This window comes from Perca fluviatilis, chromosome 7 (genome assembly GCF_010015445.1).
Source record: "Perca fluviatilis chromosome 7, GENO_Pfluv_1.0, whole genome shotgun sequence".
Classification (NCBI taxonomy): Eukaryota; Metazoa; Chordata; class Actinopteri; order Perciformes; family Percidae; genus Perca; species Perca fluviatilis.
Window position 1 is genome coordinate 42371378 of NC_053118.1, and position 20434 is coordinate 42391811.

At 45.1% G+C, this 20434-nt stretch overlaps 1 protein-coding gene across 1 annotated transcript; it reads right to left on the minus strand.

The window, feature by feature from the left end:
• Positions 1-2740: 2740 nt before the first annotated feature.
• LOC120562510 (classical arabinogalactan protein 9-like) lies at positions 2741-15898 on the minus strand. The gene is made up of 5 exons (XM_039806217.1): positions 15882-15898; positions 14725-14843; positions 14184-14291; positions 12970-13178; positions 2741-2893 (listed from the first exon to the last, which is right to left on the minus strand). Exons 2-5 carry the CDS (start codon positions 14837-14839, stop codon positions 2741-2743), a joined length of 585 nt encoding a protein of 194 aa, XP_039662151.1. The 5' UTR covers positions 14840-14843; positions 15882-15898.
• Between the last annotated feature and the right edge of the window lie 4536 nt (positions 15899-20434).

The following is a 20434-nucleotide window of genomic DNA, read 5'->3' on the forward strand; positions in this document are numbered from 1 at the left end:
TTTCGTCTTTGCACTCTGGTTCCTCTCCCGCCAAGTCCTTTCCCTTCCTCCTTCTCATTCTCCATTTTGGACGACGCGACACCGACACCAATGTCGATGCTCCTTCTGCCAGTACATGCCCAGCAAGCCCGACAAGTAACGGACTCAAGTCGTGGGTGGCCTGCGACGCCGGCTCCAGCTACGCGTGGAACATGCATGTCTACGCGGCAAGTCTGTGGGGCGAGCCCGAGAGGAATCAGGGCACCCGCAATGGTGATGGACCTGACCGAGGGCCTGCGGGACCGCGCAACGTCACATGCGACAACTTTTTCACCTCTCTCGAGCTGGCGCCCGGCTCCTCCACGAGAGCGCCTCACCGTGGTGGCACGATGCGCAAAAACAAGCCCGAGCTGCCGCTCTTCGCGACACCAAGGGCCCGTGGGGTCTTCTTGTCCAGCGACATCAACTTTTCCACAGCAACAAGGGTCCCGGGATCCGAGGGACAGAGGCCGGCCCCGAGGCCAGTAGCGAGAGACAAAAGAATGCATGCCATTGACTAGGCGAGGGTCCCGGAGACCCTAAGGGGCCGAAGTAGTTGCCACCGCGGTAGTTGGCGTGGCAAAGCGGTCAAATAGTAGGCCAGGGTCCCGGGGGACCCGAAAAGCGCAGCGAAGTGGTGACATGGAATAACATAGAATAAAGCGAGGGTCCCTGGGACCCGAAGGACAGAGGCCGCGAGGCTAGTAGCAAATGCATAGAATCACAATAAGCCAGGGTCCCGGGACCCGAAGGACGAGGCCGTGAGGCTAATACAAAAAGTGAATAAACTAAACAAGGTCCCGTGACCACGAAGGACAATACAAGGGTTAACAATGATAACATCAGATTTTCATCCTTGTAACATTAAGGTTACCGCCTTGCCCGCATAATTACTGCAATTGTTGGGTCTTTGTATATTATAGTGTGGTCTAGACCTACTCTATCTAAAGTGTCTTGAGATAACTCTTGTTGGGGCCGAGCCAACAGCAGCGAAAGCCTTTTAAAACCGAAAAAGAATTATTAGGGCCCGGCGCCCGACACACGAAGGCCCTATTGAAACTGGAAGGAATTATTCTTTCTTTCTTTCTTTCTTTCTTTCTTTCTTTCTTTCTTTCTTTCTTTCTTTCTTTCTTTCTTTCTTTCTTTCTATTCTTTCTTTTCCGTCAAATGAATTGGCTTTTTGAGGGGCTTAACATATTCGAAAACTCACCAAATTTGGCGGTCGCATCAAGTCTGGTGAAAATTTACGTAATTTTAGGGTTTCGGGAATAGCTGCCCAAAAATGTTCGCTAGCGCCCCTAGAAGGTTAAGAAAATTGAGCCCCCTGCAGTGCATTTAACGTAGACTCACGAAACTTGGTACACATATGTAGCATATCAAGATGTACAAAAACGTCATTAGAGCCATACCCTATAACAAACAGGAAGTCCGCCATTTTGATTTCAAAGTTCGAAATTAGTGCGATTTTGGCCATTTCCGTACTTTTTAAAAGTGTACTTTTTTGTCGTACTTTAACGAACTCCTCCTAGAGATTTCATCCGATCAACTTCAAACTCGGTCTGTGCCATCTTAAGATGTTAAAGATGAAAAAGTTGTTAAAAAGAAAACTTTTCGGTCATAGGGCGTGGCCGTGGCGGGCGGCCATTTTGCGTTCGCGCGCCGGAAACAGGAAGTGGGTGTAACTCGAGGGTATGCGTTGTCACGATTACCTCGAAACTTTTCAGGATTCATAAGAGTTCGACCCTGAGGACAAATAAAGGCCGATATTTACTTAAAGTCATAGCGCCCCTAGGTGGCAACAGGAAGTGGGCCTAAAAAGTCAAGGTGCTATACTTTAACGAACTCCTCCTAGAGATTTCATCCGATGGACTTCAAACTTGGTCTGTACCATCCCAACACTTTTACGATGAAAGGTTATTAAAAGAAAAACTTTTCGTCGAACAGTGTGGGCGTGGCGTGGCGGCCATTTTGAGTGTTTAGCGATGAACAAAGAAATTGTTGTAACTTGAGTATGCGTTATCGTATCTGCCGAAATTTCCACGATGGACAAGGGTCCAGGCCTGAGGACACCTACAGGCCAAAATTGACTTTTGGTCATAGCGCCCCCCGACTAACAGGAAATGCGCCTTATATTGACAAACATCATCCGGTTTACATGAAACTCAGAATGTGGTCTACATGTGATACTGTGCCAGCCCTATAATATGACCACGCCCACTTACGCAGGCCACGCCCCCTTTCATAACATTTGAACCGTTTAAGGTAGAGTCTTGTGTGAGGTTATCATTGAACTCAGCAGAGAGTTCCCTTCGTTGGTGATGGTTTGACCTGCCCACTAAGCTTTAGCCACGCCCCTTTTTTATAACTAATGACCCGTTTGAAGTAGACCCTTGTGTGAGGTATCATTGAACTCAGCAAAGACTTTTTAATTGGTGATGGCGTTGGACCCCCCCCTATGCTTTAGCCACGCCCCCTTTCACAGCTAATGAACCGTGTGGAGTCTTGTGTGAGGTATCGTTAAACTCCGCGAGGAGTTCCCTTTTCATTGGTGACGGTTTTGCGGCGTCTGAGTGCCGCCGAATGCACGGTCACAGAGGCGCTCATCCGCGTAACCCCGATGTTGGTTTCCGTGGCGATGAGCTGGACGCGGTCGGGGAAAGAGCAGGTTGAAGAAGTCGATGGCGTCCGTGTTTTTTGACGAGGAAGTGGCGGGGTCCGCTGGTCAGGCTGAACGGTACGATGGGGGGACCTCGGCGCTCTGACGGACGCGTCCAACGATCAGCTGACCGCCACCACGCATCGGACAGGAAGTCCTGGTCCTGGACCGGTTCTCTCTCTTCATCCGGGAAGAACTGGATGTCCTGCTCAACGTACGCTGGAACACACGCACACAGACACCACCGCACACACACACACACACAGAGAGTACACACACACACACAGGCACACACACAACACATTAACCTCTTCATGTTAGATTCATCTCAAACACACAATGAAGACACAAACACGTTGGAAATGTTGGAAATACGAAAACATCAGAAAAAACTACACAAACGCTTTGTGTGTGTCTCCCTGTGTGGGTGTGTGTCTCCCTGTGTGTGTGTGTGTGTCTATGTGTGTGTCTCTGTGCGTGTGTGTGTGTGTCTCTCTCTGTGTGTTGTGTGTGTTGTGTGTGTGTGTGTGTGTGTGTGTCTGTGTGTGTCTCTCTGTGTGTGTGTGTGTGTGTCTCTCTGTGTGTGTGTGTCTCTGTGTGTGTTGTGTGTGTGTGTGTGTTGTGTGTCTCTGTGGTGTGTGTGTGTGTGTGTGTGTGTGTGTGTCTGTGTATCTGTGTGTGTGTCTGTGTGTGTGTGTGTGTGTGTGGGGAGTCTCTCTGTGTCTGTGTGTGTGTCTCTGTGTGTGTGTGTGTCTCTCTCTGTGTGTGTGTGTGTGTCTGTGTATCTCTGTTTGTATGTGTGTGTGTCTCTGTATGTGTCTCTGTGTGTGTGTGTGTGTGTGTCTGTCTCTGTTTGTGTCTCTCTCTGTCTGTGTGTGTGTGTGTGTGTCTCTGTGTGTGTGTGTGTGTCTCTCTGTGTGAGTGTGTGTGTGTGTTGTGTGTCTCTCTCTGTCTGTGTGTGTGTGTGTGTGTCTCTGTGTGTGTGTGTGTGTGTGTGTGTGGTCTCTGTGTGTGTGTGTGTGTGTGTGTTCTCTCTGTCTGTGTGTGTGTGTGTGTGTGTGTGTGTGTCTGTTTCTCTGTGTGTCTCTCTTCAGTCTCTCCCCCGTGCGTGCTGACGTTGAGCCTCCGTTACCGGGTTGTAACAGAAATAACAGATTAGGGATCATTGGGTTTCTGTAGTTTGTAGCCGACTTCTCTATCAGCTGTTGAAACAGGACACGTCTCTTACATTCAAAAAACATTTTTTGCCTTTTCACGACATTTTTCCTGTTTTTGACACCTTTTTTCCAAAGGTTTTGTCGCCTTTTTCCAACATTTTTGGCGCATTTTTCCGACATTTTTCATACTTTTATCAACATTTTGGGTTTTTGAATGCTGACCTTCCCCATTTGTCTCTCCGTGCCTCCACTGTCTCAGCCTAATCACAGAGTAAATACGTAAGAGTGAAAACATCCAAACAAAGAACAGAGCTTCTATATCTATCTATCTATCTATCTATCTATCTATCTATCTATCTATGTATCTATCTATCTATCTATCTGTCTATCTATCTATCTATCTATCTATCTATCTATCTATCTATCTATCTATCTATCTATCTATCTATCTAATACGGAGGTCTTCCTTCAGCCGCGAAAAATGACACCAATGCCTCATCAGATATTAAGGAAACATGTTAAACTGAAATACTATCTTTTCTGACAACAATGCTAATGTCAGTATTTTTCTTTTGAAATTTACATTCCGTGCCGAATTTATGTTTATGTTTTGATCTGTGTGTTGTTATCAACGGCCCAGTTTGACAGCCAGGCCGGGTTGCGAGATATACCTGTAAAACGTAAACCCCGCGCGCTACAGCTGTAACGGTAGTACAGCCATGAAAGCAGCAAACAAACAAACAGGATCAACGGAGATAGATTCTACCCGACCTAAAAAAGAAAACAGCATGTTTCTAACAGTTGCGTGACCAGAGACGTAACAACCCCTGCTAAATATTGGAGATGTATTTGAAAGATGGAGACAGCTTAGATCCCAAAAGGACGCAGAGTTGGCTTATTTCCTCCTGAACAGGTAAGCATTAGCTTCGGGCTAATTTATCACAGCTACTAGGGACCGGGCATTTTATGTCATTTCAACATTTGTGTACTCACATTGAATTATATAGCTAAAGTACCAGAGTTGGTTACTCGCAAAAACAATTGACCGTTCGCAAAACCCGCCCTCGAACGGTCCTCGTCCAATCCTAGCTCAGCAACTGTAACTAAGGAGAAGGACCCCGTCAAACATTGCGATTTCAGCAAGATCGCGTGGAACGATGCGCCTATGGTACAAAGCGTTACCCCAAACAACCTAAAACGTTGTCCTTTTTGAACACTGATTAAACGAGAACTCCGGGCAATTTTTACGTTAATCTTGACCGCTATATGTATAGGAGTACTGTCGATAGCAAAACAAAACGAGCGCAATCGGTGCTAGCACCAAGGAGCTGCTAAAGCTAAGCTCCCACTCAGCTAAAACGGCAGTTTTGGGGGCATAAGATAAAGAGTGCCTTTGTGCCTTAAAAACAACACAAAATAAAATGCAATTAAAATGTGCAACATGAACAGGGCCCTTACATGACAACAAGATGCGTTTAGCAACTTAGCCATTGTTTAAATTCACCTATACCTCTTAGCTGCTAGCTGCCGTCTGGGATGAGTGAGTGTGTTCAGCCAGGCTCCGGTAATAATCATCACGCAGCAGTTCCATGTGTATTTGTAGCACATATATATATATATATATCCATTTTGGTGTCGATCCATCTGGCGTTAGTGAATATGAGTCTCTGCAGTGGCGAATTGTGTGGTAGCTTCCTTAGCCAGGCTAGCAGCCCTGACCGGCATCCTTCTACTTCCTCCTTCGCCTGCCGTGGCCGACAACAATCCACAGGCGACGCTGGTCTGGCGGATGTCCTCCAGAGGACAGTTCAGTGCTGCCGCGGAATTTTGAAGTTTATTCCCTCCTTAAAAATAGGACTATTTGAGCACTGTAGTGGTTATGATTATATCAGTGACTATGTAACTACATGGAAGGGGGCCAAATTATGCCTCTTTCCCGTATAGTAACAGGGGCCACTGAAAACGCCCAGCCGATAGGGGGACAAACGGGTCTGTTGTCCGGCGCCGCAGTAGGGGGGCCCAGAACTGGGCCCTCATTAAATTATGGAAGAATTAAAAATCTTTTTTTTAAATAGGCCTATTTGTGGAGAATAATATGTAGCATAATATTTGAATTACATAAAAGCATTTTATTAGTTTTCTTCCTAATTGTCCTAGAAATGGTGGTCAAGAACCCCCCACCCCCAACATAAAAATGTTTGGCCACTGATCAAAATTAGATATTGTCACTTGATTTGAAGTTCAGTACGCTCAAAATGTCCGGTCAGCACAAGTCCGGAGCTCGGAAAAGGAAAGGAAGAAGAGAAGAAGAAAATAGAGGCCTTAGAGATTTTCTAAACCAAATATTTAAAAAAGGTGGTGACGCGTGAAGCTGGAACTGTCAACGTAAAGCAAGGTAAGAAACAAGCAGCCAAGCGTTTCTGAGCCATGTAACGTAACGTAACAGGCCAGCTCTAATGTTAACGTCCATTAGCTCGTATAAAAGCCTGAGACAACACGTTAACTTTGACAGAAACAGTTGAGTTTGGTAGCTGCGTCAGTAAGGATGAGACAGAGAAGATCCAGATGCTGTCAGGTGACAGAGAGTGATGGGGAGGGGCCCGCTGCCCGCAACGGGAGGGACAGAGTCAGGCTACCCGTGAGAGAGAGAGAGAGATAAAAAAAAAAAAAAAAAGAAAAAAGAGAGAGAGAGAGAGAGAGAGAGTGATGCGGGGGTCGGCTGCCCTGTCGGAGAGTCTGAGCAGGATGGATCAGAGACTGATTACACACTTAATTTCAGTGAGAGATGTGAGGAGCGAAGAGAGAGGAAAAGGAGAGATCTGGCCGCGAGGGGCATCTAAGATCTCGTCCCGGCCCCGGGCAAGACTGTCAGCTGGCCTGCACTGAAGGCTAGCTCTAGCTCCATAGTTACTCCAAGCTTCTTCCCTTGTAACACCTCCGCTCTTCACTTTTCACACACTACGCCGATCTGCACACTGCTGTTTACCTTTTCCTGCTACAACTGAATTCCCACGGGACTTAAACGCAAGACTACAGCCTTCTGCAAATCTATTTACTCTACAAGAAACAGGCATCACTTGGTCCGCCATGGCTATGTGTCTGGTTCTCAATTGTTTGATGGCGTAGTAACAATAGGGCGTGGCTTTTAGAACGGTCAATTGAGACATAGCCAGTAAAGTGATCCCGACTGGTCCTGGCTAACGCCGCCATGCTAACCCTGTTAACTGCTAACGTTACCCCGGAGGACCAGGCAAGCGGGCCATGGCTGTTTACAACGTGTAGTTCAGCGGCTGCGGGCCAACAACGGTGAGTTATTTTAAAACCACGAGGGGGCTGTAAATCAGGAAGAGAGGACTGTGAGTTTGCGGTGTGTTTAGCGATTGTTGCCGTAATTATAAGCCAATGAAGTGTGTTCCGTCGGCAAGGTAGCTAGTGGTATTTTTAGCGTTCGTATTGTAATTCTAAGGGAGAAGTGTGCCTGACTGGCGTGTGGAGAGACGGTGAGGTTGTTGTGCACAGCTACTCCGGCTGTGCTGTGGAGTAATGTCTGGCTATGTGAGACTAGCATCTAACGTTAGCTACTCTGCTGTGCTGTGGAGTAATGTCTGGCTATGTGAGACTAGCATCTAACGTTAGCTACTCCGGCTGTGCTGTGGAGTAATGTCTGACTATGTGAGACTAGCATCTAACGTTAGCTACTCTGCTGTGCTGTGGAGTAATGTCTTACTATGTGAGACTAGCATCTAACGTTAGCTACTCTGCTGTGCTGTGGAGTAATGTCTGGCTATGTGAGACTAGCATCTAACGTTAGCTACTCCGCTGTGCTGTGGAGTAATGTCTGACTATGTGAGACTAGCATCTAACGTTAGCTACTCTGCTGTGCTGTGAAGTAATGTCTGACTATGTGAGAAAAGCGTCTAGCAACATTGTTGTGGATGCTGCGGTCTCAGCCTGGCAACCCCGTGAACTTCGAGTCTGGGCAGGAGGGAAACGACTCTCAGTATTTTGAATTTTAGATTATTGCAATGCACTTTACACTGGTATTAGCAAATCTAATATGGCACGATTACAGCTAGTCCAAAATGCAGCTGCTCGTCTTTTAACTGGAACTAGAAAATTTGACCATATTACACCCATCCTCCAATCACTCCACTGGCTCCTGTTGCACTTTCGCACTGATTTTAAAATTCTGTTATTTGTTTTTAAATGTCTGCGTGGCGGGCCGGCCCCCAGTGTACCTGTCTAATCTGCTCGTGCCCTACCCCCTCTCGTGCTTTCGGTTCGGCTGACCAGGCACTACTGGTCTTGTCCCCAAGACTAAACGTGAAATCCAGAGGTGACCGTGCGTTTGCCGTGGCAGCTCGAGACTCTGGAATGAGCTGCCTCTGCACATCAGACTGACTGAGTCTCTTGCTGTTTTTAAATCTCGCCTTAAAACTCATTTTATTTTCTTTGGCTTTTAACTCAGTTTGAGGGTTGACTTTGAGTTTTGTATTGCTGTATTTATTTTATTGTTTTATTAATATTGTGTTTTGCCTCTGTTGTATGTTATTGTTTATTCATAGACTGTGTTCAGCACTTTGGTCAACAGTGTTGTTTTAAAAGTGCTTTATAAATAAAGGTGGATTGGATTGGTAGTGCAGTAACTATTTTAACCGCTAGCTGCCAGTATTACATACAATATAACATATTGCACCTTTAAAACGGTGTAAAGTGTGACTGTATTTCACTGTAGAGGATTCCAACCCAGAGACGTAACAGTCTGCTCTGCAGCGCAGCAGTTGCCGTTGCAGAATTAAACAACACAGACGGTCGCGTTCACTTACAAAAAGGTAGCCTCGGTTGGTGCATTCACAGTAATTGTAAAATACCCTTTTCCCATCTGGGGGTTCAACAGCAATATACTGGTGAAATAAGCTATTGTTATTGTTATAGTTATTACATTATCATTAAATCTTTAATGTTGACCATGGCCTTAGCAATAAACAAGTCACTGACTGTTGTTTACTACCCTTCTTTTTTTTTACTTTATTGAAAAGTACCGATTCAGGCACCGTTTAGGCACCGCACCGTTTTAAAAGTATCGATTTAGCACCGGTATCGGAAAAAGAGACCAAACGATACCCATCCCTACTCATTTCCTACCTCGTCGTGCTCGGACTCAGACGTCTGATCGAAGAACGAGCTATCGGAGTCAGAATCCATTAGCGACTCGGAGGCTTTGGCGTTTTGGTTGGTCGTTGGTATTTAGTGTGTGTGGTGTCAGCGGTGCCTCGTGCCCCGCCGGCTGCTCTACTCCCTGTGATGAGATACTGTACACGGTCCGCGACAGCCCTACCCCTGGCACAGAGAAAACACGGATCACCGGGAAGATCTCGCCACGGTGGGGAACGTGTGTGTGTGTGTGGTGTTTCCTGTCTGTCTGTGTCTGTGTGTCTGTGTTTGTGTTCCTCTGTGTGTGCGTGTGTGCATGTGTGTGTGTGTATCTGTGTCTGTCTGTATGTACAGTGCCTTGCGAAAGTATTCGGCCCCTTGAACTTTTCGACCTTTTGCCACATTTCAGGCCTCAAACATAAAGATATAAAACTGTAATTTTTTGTGAAGAATCAACAACAAATTGGGACACAATCATGAAGTGGAACGAAATTTATTGGATATTTCAAACCTTTTAAACAAATAAAAACTGAAATATGTAGTGCAAAATTATTCAGCCCCCTTAAGTTAATACTTTGTAGCGCCACCTTTTGCTGCGATTACGGCTGTAAGTCGCTTGGGGGTATGTCTCTATCAGTTTTGCACATCGAGAGACTGACATATTTGCCCATTCCTCCTTGCAAACCAGCTCGAGCTCAGTGAGGTTGGATGGAGAGCGTTTGTGAACAGCGGTTTTCAGTTCTTTCCACAGATTCTCGATTGGATTCAGGTCTGGACTTTGACTTGGCCATTCTAACACCTGGATATGTTTATTTGTGAACCATTCCATTGTAGATTTTGCTTTATGTTTTGGATCATTGTCTTGTTGGAAGACAAATCTCCGTCCCAGTCTCAGATCTTTTGCAGACTCCATCAGGTTTTCTTCCAGAATGGTCCTGTATTTGGCTCCATCCATCTTCTCATCAATTTTAACCATCTTCCCTGTCCCTGCTGAAGAAAAGCAGGCCCAAACCATGATGCTGCCACCACCATGTTTGACAGTGGGGATGGTGTGTTCAGGGTGATGAGCTGTGTTGCTTTACGCAAACATAACGTTTTGCATTGTTGCCAAAAAGTTCGATTTTGGTTTCATCTGACCACAGCACCTTCTTCCACATGTTTGGTGTGTCTCCCAGGTGGCTTTTGGCAAACTTTAAACGACACTTTTTATGGATATCTTTAAGAAATGGCTTTCTTCTTGCCACTCTTCCATAAAGGCCAGATTTGTGCAGTATACGACTGATTGTTGTCCTATGGACAGAGTCTCCCACCTCAGCTGTAGATCTCTGCAGTTCATCCAGAGTGATCATGGGCCTCTTGGCTGCATCTCTGATCAGTCTTCTCATTGTATGAGCTGAAAGTTTAGAGGGACGGCCGGGTCTTCGTAGATTTGTAGTGGTCTGATACTCCTTCCATTTCAATATTATCGCTTGCACAGTGCTCCTTGGGATGTTTAAAGCTTGGGAAATCTTTTTGTATCCAAATCCGGCTTTAAACTTCTCCACAACAGTATCTCGGACCTGCCTGGTGTGTTCCTTGTTCTTCATGATGCTCTCTGCGCTTTACACGGACCTCTGAGACTATCACAGAGCAGGTGCATTTATACGGAGACTTGATTACACACAGCTGGATTCTATTTATCATCATTAGTCATTTAGGTCAACATTGGATCATTCAGAGATCCTCACTGAACTTCTGGAGAGAGTTTGCTGCACTGAAAGTAAAGGGGCTGAATAATTTTGCACGCCCACTTTTTCAGTTTTTTATTTGTTAAAAAAGTTTGAAATAGCCAATGAATTTCATTCCACTTCATAATTGGGACCCACTTGTTGTTGATTCTTCACAAAAAATTACAGTTTTATATCTTTATGTTTGAGGCCGAAAATGTGGCAAAAGGTCGAAAAGTTCAAGGGGGCGAATACTTTCGCAAGGCACTGTATGTGTGTGTTTGTTTCTCTGTGTGTGTGTGTGTGTGTGTGTGTCTGTGTTTCTGTGTTTCTGTGTGTGTGTTCCTCTGTCGGTGTGTTCCTGTTTGTCTGTGTATGTGTGTGTGTGTGTGTGTGTGTGTGTGTGTGTGTGTGTGTGTGTGTGTGTGTGTTCCTCTGTGTGTGTGTGTGTGTGTGTGTTTCCTGTCTGTCTGTGTGTGTGTGTCTGTGTGTGTTGGTGTTCCTCTGTCTGTCTGTGTGTGTGTGTGTGTGTCTGTGTGTGTTGGTGTTCCTCTGTCTGTCTGTGTGTGTGTGTGTGTGTGTCTGTGTGTTCCTGTCTGTCTGTGTGTGTCTGTGTGTGTGTCTGTGTGTTCCTCTGTGTGTGTGTGTGTGTGTTCCTGTCTGTCTGTGTCTGTGTTGTGTGTGTTCCTCTGTGTGTGCGTGTGTGCATGTGTCTCTGTCTGTATGTATGTGTGTGTGTGTGTGTTTGTTTCTGTGTGTGTGTTCCTCTGTCTGTGTGTTCCTGTTTGTCTGTGTGTGTGTGTGTGTGTGTGTGTGTGTGTGTGTGTGTGTGTGTGTGTGTGTGTGTGTGTGTCTGTGTGTGTGTGTGTGTCTGTCTGTGTGTGTGTGTGTGTGTGTTTGTTTCTGTGTGTGTTTCTCTGTGTGTGTGTTTGTTTCTGTGTGTGTGTTTCTCTGTGTGTGTGTGTGTGTGTGTGTGTGTGTGTTTGTATGTGTGTGTGTGTGTTTGTTTCTGTGTGTGTGTTTCTCTCTGTGTGTGTGTGTGTGTGTGTGTGTGTGTGTGTCTGTATGTATGCGTGTGTGTGTGTGTGTGTGTTTGTTTCTGTGTGTGTTTCTCTGTGTGTGTGTAAATAATTCCCTGTGAACAATATGAATTGTGTTAAAGTAGCTACAGTGACTTTCATCTCTTGAGTTCTATTAACAACAACTGTCCTGACGTCAGAAACACTCAACAACCATCTCACCGTTTTGACGAGTTTTTTTATCATTTCGGCCGCTGGCTAAAAATACGTGACTTTTTAAAGCTTTTTCGACACCTTGTTGGCGATTTTTTCAGCGTTTTCAACTCTTTTTTTTTCTATGCTTCGGCCTCAAAATCATCCTTTGGGCTTATTTTACGCTTCGATGCTCGCCAGACCGAAGGGAAGAATGTTTGTAGACAAAGGCAGGACATAACTGACCAATCAGAGGCACAATGGGAGCACATAACTGACCAATCAGAGGCTTCTGTGAGTCTGAATGAGAGGACATAACTGACCAATCAGAGGCTTCTGTGAGTCTGAATGAGAGGACATAACCGACCAATCAGAGGCTTCTGTGAGTCTGAATGAGAGGACATAACCGACCAATCAGAGGCTTCTGTGAGTCTGAATGAGAGGACATAACTGACCAATCAGAGGCTTCTGTGAGTCTGAATGAGAGGACATAACTGACCAATCAGAGGCTTCTGTGAGTCTGAATGAGAGGACATAACCGACCAATCAGAGGCTTCTGTGAGTCTGAATGAGAGGACATAACTGACCAATCAGAGGCTTCTGTGAGTCTGAATGAGAGGACATAACCGACCAATCAGAGGCTTCTGTGAGTCTGAATGAGAGGACATAACTGACCAATCAGAGGATTCTGTGAGTCTGAATGAGAGGACATAACCGACCAATCAGAGGATTCTGTGAGTCTGAATGAGAGGACATAACCGACCAATCAGAGGCTTCTGCGAGTCTGAATGAGAGGACATAACCAACCAATCAGAGGCTTCTGTGAGTCTGAATGAGAGGACATAACTGACCAATCAGAGGCTTCTGTGAGTCTGAATGAGAGGACATAACTGACCAATCAGAGGCTTCTGTGAGTCTGAATGAGAGGACATAACTGACCAATCAGAGGCTTCTGTGAGTCTGAATGAGAGGACATAACTGACCAATCAGAGGCTTCTGTGAGTCTGAATGAGAGGACATAACCGACCAATCAGAGGCTTCTGTGAGTCTGAATGAACACAGCGTACCTGTGTGGAGAAGAGGATGGGCGAGCCGTGGTGTGTCCCGGGGGCTGCTGGGAGCAGGAACGTCCCGCCGCTGGTCTGCGTCAGGATGAGGGGCGTGGCCTGAGACATCAGGGGCGGAGCTACAGCCGGCGTGGAGGAAGAGGAAGATGGAGGAGGAAGAGGAAGCGGAGGAGGAAGAGGAGGTCTCACAACATGAACCAGAGGGGAAGCTGAGAAACCAAGAAGATCTCCATTATTTTAGTAGTTTCACAGCTTTACGCATGAAAACACACACACACACACACACACACACACACACACACACACACACACACACACACACACACACACACACACACACACACACACACACGAACACACACACACACACATGCAACACACACACACACACACACACATGAAAACACACACACACACACACACACACACAGACACACAACACACACACACACAGACAGACACACACACACACACACAATGCAACACACACACACGCAAATACACACACACACGCCAACACACACAACACAGACACACACACACCGCACACACACACACACACACACACACACACACACACACACACACACACACACACACAGACAGACAGAGACACACACACGCATGCAAACACACACACACACACACATGAAAACACACACACACACACACACAGACACACGCACAACACACACACACAGACAGACACACACACACACACACACATGCAACACACACACACATAATACACACACAACACAACACACACAACACAGACACACACTAACACACACACACACACACACAGACACACACAAGACACATGCAACACACACATGCAACACACACAAGACACACACACATACAACACACACATGCAACACACAAACACACACCACACACACATGCAATACACACACACAGACACATGCAACACACACACACACACCACAAAACACACACACGCACACACATGCAACACACGCACACATGCAACACACACACACAAACACATGCAACACACAAACACACACATGCAATACACACAGACACACACAACACACACACACACACACACAAACAAACACAGACACACATACAACACACACACATGCAACAGCACACACACACATGCAACACACACACACACATACACGCACACACACACACCGGCACAACACACCGCAGCAGAACACACACACACACACACCTACCTGTTGGAGCTGTGATTGGTGGAGCGGTGATTGGTGGAGCTGTGATTGGTGGAGGAGTCCTGGGGGGCGGAGTCTCAGAGTCTGAAAGAGGAGACGGAGAATCGTCCGCTGGAGAAACAGAAAGACAGCGTGTGATTGGTCGGAATCAACAGGTATACTTTTTGGCCTTCTGTGTCTGCTTTTTGTAGCTTTTTTGACATTTTAAGGTTTTTCTGTGCTTGGTCACCGTTTCCTTGACTGTAACGTGGTTACTTATTTTACAGTTCAAACAATAAATGATCATTAATTAAACTATAATCAGTGACATCATGAGGGGACTCTGTTGATCAGGTGTAGTGATCAACGATTGGCTGTTACTCTTTTAACATGTATTAACCTAACATTAACGAGTGTGTCTGTCTGTGTGTGTCTGTGTGTGTGTGTGTGTGTGTGTGTGTGTGTTGTGTATAATATATATATATATATATATATATATATATGTGTGTGTGTGTGTATGTTGAGTTTGTGTGTGTGTCTGTCTCTCTGTATGTGTGTGTGTCACCTGTCTCTCCGTAGCTGTCCATAAAGTCCATCTCGTCTTCCTCCACTCTGTCGTCCACCTGTTGCCATGGCTCCAGCTCCTCCTCCTCACACTCCATAAACAAATCTGTGTCCATGTTGCTACGAAACCAGAGAAACAAAACTTTAAACCCTCCACCCATCATCACCACCATCATCATCATCATCATCATCACCACCACCAGGTAACTTTTGTTGGGTTTTCTAAATTCCTCTGAAAATTGCACAGAGTTTGGTTGGTGATAGATCAACCTAGAGCAGCAGGCTACAAGATGTCCCTCTGAGACGCAGTGGAGTACAAGTACCCCTTACATTCCTACTTTAGTACAGTACTTGAGTAAAAGTACTTCGTTACTTTCCACCTCTGGGTTATGGGAAATCTTTCACATCAAATTTAATCTTATCAAAACCTCCAGATTCCATCACTAACCAAATTTTAACCAATTTTCTGCCTATTTAAAGAAAGAAATGTACAAATCCTTAAATTTGAACTTAGCTACTAAGTAATGTTATATTATTGGTATTATTAAAATATCAGAATCAGGTGTATTGCCAAGTAACACTCAGTGGTTGGTGCAAACATAAACAAAGACACATATATAATGTTAACACTAAATAAAGAATAAATACATGAACAAATATATAGGCTGTGAAATAGCTGTTTAACATTAGAGAAAAGAGGCAGAGTATTGAGTGCAGAACATATATAGTATGTTGTCTTTCTGTTGAGACGTCTGTTATTGGTATTGTTTTAAATAAAGTTATAAACTGAGCCAGTGTGTAGTGTCTCCGTGGCGCGCGCGGGGCTTGAGCTCGGGCTTTTGTGTTTTCTCTCCCCGAGAAAGAGCTTCATGTCCCGGCGTGGAGGGAACTTTCCGCCGGTGGTTTACAAAAACACAACAGGGTCCCAGTTAGACTTTAACCCGGGTACATGTGTGCTAGAACAGAGCACCCGGACCGGAAGAACATTCACCGGTTCGGTGCTCTGTCCCTCCCGCGGCGCAGCAGTGTTTCTGTCTGCACCGCCTCTCCGGCCGCTGCGACCGTTACACAACTAAGCGCTTCTTAAATGTACCTGTCCAGCCAGCCAGCGTGTTACCCCGGGCCGAGCGTGTCGTGCCGTGCGGGTCTGACTCTTACCTGCTGCTGGAGCACGGACGGGTCGCACGGGTCTTCTTCACGCGCCTACGGACGGTTTTGGGACTTGGAGGCGGAGGGGAGGTACTTCCGTGTTTTCCGTCTGTATCAGAAGCGCGGATTGGCGCACGGCTGTGACGTCACTTCCCGCCGAACAGAGCGGCCTCTGATTGGTCGGTGGGAAGCTGAAGAGACCTCGGGGGGTTTTCAGACTGGGGGTTAAACAGCTCGGCGGAAAAACACAACTCTAACCACAACACAACCACAACACAACATAACACCTAAACCAAAATTTACCGGTTAGAAGTAAACCTGGAAGTGAACGGATCATGTGGAAATGACACCACTTTACCAGTGACCCAAAACAATGGACAAAAGCATGCTAACACACGGCTAACTAGCACCAGCAAGACCACAAAGAAACAAGAGGGCTGTGGAACGGATAATAAATCAACAAGTGGCAGTCCTCCCTGGAACTCTTTTGGTGCAAAGCCTAAGAGTAAATCATTTTCCTGGGAAAAGGGAGGACGACTAACGGGCAGAGCACAGCGCCCTGAGATTTGTGATATGACCGGCTGGCCTGCATTACCACCCAGGCAGAGTGCCTCTTCTACACCCTATACTTAGTAGGACACAGCCGTGGACAACTGCAAAAGGGAAAATCAGCAACAAAATGCCTCCCCAACAACTGAGTGTGCAGGTGAAGAACAGATTTGCTCCTCTGCTGCAGGACACTGGACATAACCTGGATTACATCTCATCGTCACACAGCAAGGACTGAGAGCAATTCTAAAAGTAAAAGCTACAGGAAAAGCTAACGACTGGGCCCCAAACTCTGATTGTGGGTGACTCTGCTGTGAAAGATATAAAAGCAGTAAAAACACCAAAATACTCTGTTTTCCCCAAAGACAAGGTGTCTGATTTGGCCCAAAAGAATCCAGGATATCATAGCAGCACACCCAACTGTGAAGAACATTATACTGCATATAGGGTCAAATGATGTTGTAAAGCAAGAGTCTGAAGTGCTGAATCGTGACTTTATGAATCTGCTGAACGCAGTCAACTCCCCTAAACACAAAGGTGTTTATCAGTGGCCCTATACCGCCGCCAGTCAGAGGAGGAGCTGAGAGATTCGGCAGACTGTTGGCACTGAACAGATGGCTTTCAAATGCATGTACCAACCATTCTATGCAGTTCATTGAAAATTTTAACATTTTCTGGGGCTGCAGACATCTTTTAAAGCAGATGGACTATTCCTTAACAAGCCAGGAGTAAAGCTGTTCACCTCTAGCCTACTTTTACTTTCTGCGCCACACATCTGCTCCCTTGGCCAAGGGCAGCGAGACAAGATGAACCAAAACAAGAGGAAGACACAACAACAAATGCGGCAGTGAGCCACCACAGCCCCCACCTGAGCAAAGATTTGACCATGGGAGACCAAAGACCGGAGATGAGAAATCTCAACACCCCTTCTCACAGTGCAACACTCCTCAAGCCCCTGTGACAACCACGATAGCTATGAGGACCTCTTTAAGGATATGTCGCTCTCCCCTCTTTTCCCCCATCCCCATGTTGGAGTTCACTGACCAGATGAAGCAGCTGGTAAATGCTGGAACCAAGTATGCCCCCTTCCTTCTCCCATCGTAAAACGCCAGGCACCTCTGCCCCCTCAAGGATGGCAGTTAACTCCTTCTCCCCAAACTGATAAGGATGCTTGTGTGCAAAATGCAGCAAGCGTTAACTGATATGGGCCGGGTCCAGGCTGCATGCCTAGTAGCACTCATAACTCTTTCCAAGACAAGCCTGGGCCCTGCGTATTAGGTTCTTCCACAATTTATGTTGTGATAGGTAATAGAAAAAGAATGGCGAATAAGCGCGTAACTGCAAACTTTGCAAATTTAGCATCCATTCCTCGTCAGCCACAGTCTGTCCCAAAAAATGAAAACGCACTAACACTACCCCTACTAAACGTTAGATCTTTGGCAGGAAAATCATTTTTAAATCAATGATTTCATTATCAAGAACAATCTTGATTTTATGTTTTTAACTGAAACCTGGTTGGACCATAATAACAGTGCTGCTGTTCTCATTGAGTCAGCCCCCTAACTTTAGTTTTATGAGTGAGAATAGAGTGAATAAGAAAGGAGGTGGAGTCGCCATTTTGTTTAATGACTCATTCCATGTATGCGCAAATATCTTATGGAAATTTTGCTTCTTTGGGAAATATTGGCTCTTCAGCTAAGATCCTCCCCTCAAGCTCTACTTCTAAATATCTACAGGCCACCTAAATACTGTGCATCCTTCTTTGACGATTTTAATGAACTGCTGTCTATAATCTGTATTAACTTTGACCGTGTAATTATTGCTGGTGATTTTAACATTCATGTTGACAACCCCCAGCACAGAGGGACCAAAGAACTGTGTTGTGTTTTTGAGAGCTATGGACTGACTCAGCATGTGACACAGCCCACGCACATAAGGGGCACACTCTGGACTTGATTATCTCCAAGGGTCTGAACATTCCCAAGGTTGTGGTGACTGATGTTGCTCTCTCTGATCATTCCTGTGTTTTCTTTAACAGCACTATCTCTGTGCCCAAAAGTGTTCAAACTAAGTTAATCAGAAAACGGTATATCACTGAAAACACCAGTGAATCATTCATTCAGCTTTTCTCCGCTACACCAACCCTCACTGGGGCCTCAGTCACTGAGCTGGTAGATAATTTCAACTGTAAAATTACGAATGTTATTGATGCTATTGCTCCCACTAAGGTCAAATCTGTCTCTGGTAAGAAAAGATCTCCATGGAGAAATTTTATAGGTGTGAGAACAGAAAAAAGAAGTGTCAAAAGCTGAACGCAGTTGGCGAAAATCTAATCTCCAGGTCCATTATAACACTTATAAAGAGAGACTTCGCATTTATAATCTGGAACTAAGAAATGCAAGACGGTCCTTTTTCTCTGACATTATCGCCAGAAACAATAATAATTCACGTGCTTTGTTTGCTACTGTTGATAGATCAACAAACCCTCCAGTACCAGTAGCATCTGAACTGTTGTCTACCAAGGCTTGCAACGACTTTGCCTCCTTCTTCACAAAAGAAATTCAGAAAAATTGACAAACAGTCAGTGCCTCCATATCAAGTACAGGATATGTGTTGTCACAGTATGCACGCAAAACAAATTCCAACATGACACAATTTCATACGATCAACCTTAAAACCTGGAGGACATTATACAACATCTGAAAACCTCCTCCTGTTGCCTTGATATTCTACCAACGGGTGTTTTCAAAAATGTTTCGAAGTGTTTGGCTTCTGATCTTCTACAGATTGTAAACACATCTCTGCTCTCAGGTATCTTTCCACAGGCCCTGAAAACTGCAGTCATCAAGCCACTTCTAAAAAGAAGAACAATCTAGACACGGACACTAATGAGCAACTATAGGCCAATATCAAACCTTCCATTTTTAAGTAAAATCATAGAAAAAGTGGTTTTTCAACAACTCAATCTTTTCTTATTGCTAAACAACAGTTTTGATGCCTTCCAGTCAGGTTTTCGACCACACCACAGCACTGAAACGGCTCTTGTTAAAGTCTTTAATGACATCCACTTAAACACAGATAGTGGCAAAATTTCAGTCTTAGTATTACTTGATCTTAGTGCTGCATTTGATACAGTAGACCATGACATATTGCTTGACCCGATTGGAAAACTGGGTTGGTCTTTCTGGCTCAGTACTAAAGTGGTTTGAATCCTATTTAAAGAATAGGGACTACTTTGTGTCTATAGGTAATTATACATCTGAGCATACAAACATGACGTATGGAGTTCCCCACGGCTCAGTTCTGGGGCCTCTTCTGTTCAACATCTACATGCTTCCACTGGCTCAGATTATGGAAAACAACAAAATAACTTACCATAGTTATGCAGATGACACACAAATTTACATAACCTTATCGCCAGGGAACTATAGCCCAATACAACAATTAAATATGTGCATTGAACAAATTAATGATTGGATGTGCCAGAACTTTCTTAAATTAAACGAAGAAAAACGGAGGTGGTTGTTTTGGAGCAAAAGAGGAACGATTGAAAGTCAGCTCAGCTTCAAACGACAACGTTAAAAACAACAGACAAAGCCAGAAATCTTGGTGTAGTCATGGACTCCGACCTGAATTTTAACAGCCACATTAACATAATTAAAAAATCAGCATATTATCACCTTAAAAATATATCAAGGGGTTAGAGGACTTATGTCTCAGCAAGATCTGGAAAAACTTGTCCATGCTTTTATCTTCAGTAGACTTGACTACTGTAACGGTGTTCTTTACAGGACTCCTAAAAAATCAATCAGACAGCTGCAGCTGATTCAGAACGCTGCTGCTCAAGTCCTCACTAAAACCAGGAAAGTGGATCACATCACTCCAGTACTGAAGTCTTTACACTGGCTTCCAGTGCCTCAAAGAATTGATTTCAAAATACTTTTACTGGTTTATAAATCACTAAACGGTTTAGGGCCAAAATACATTTCTGATCTGCTAGTCCCAGACCTCTC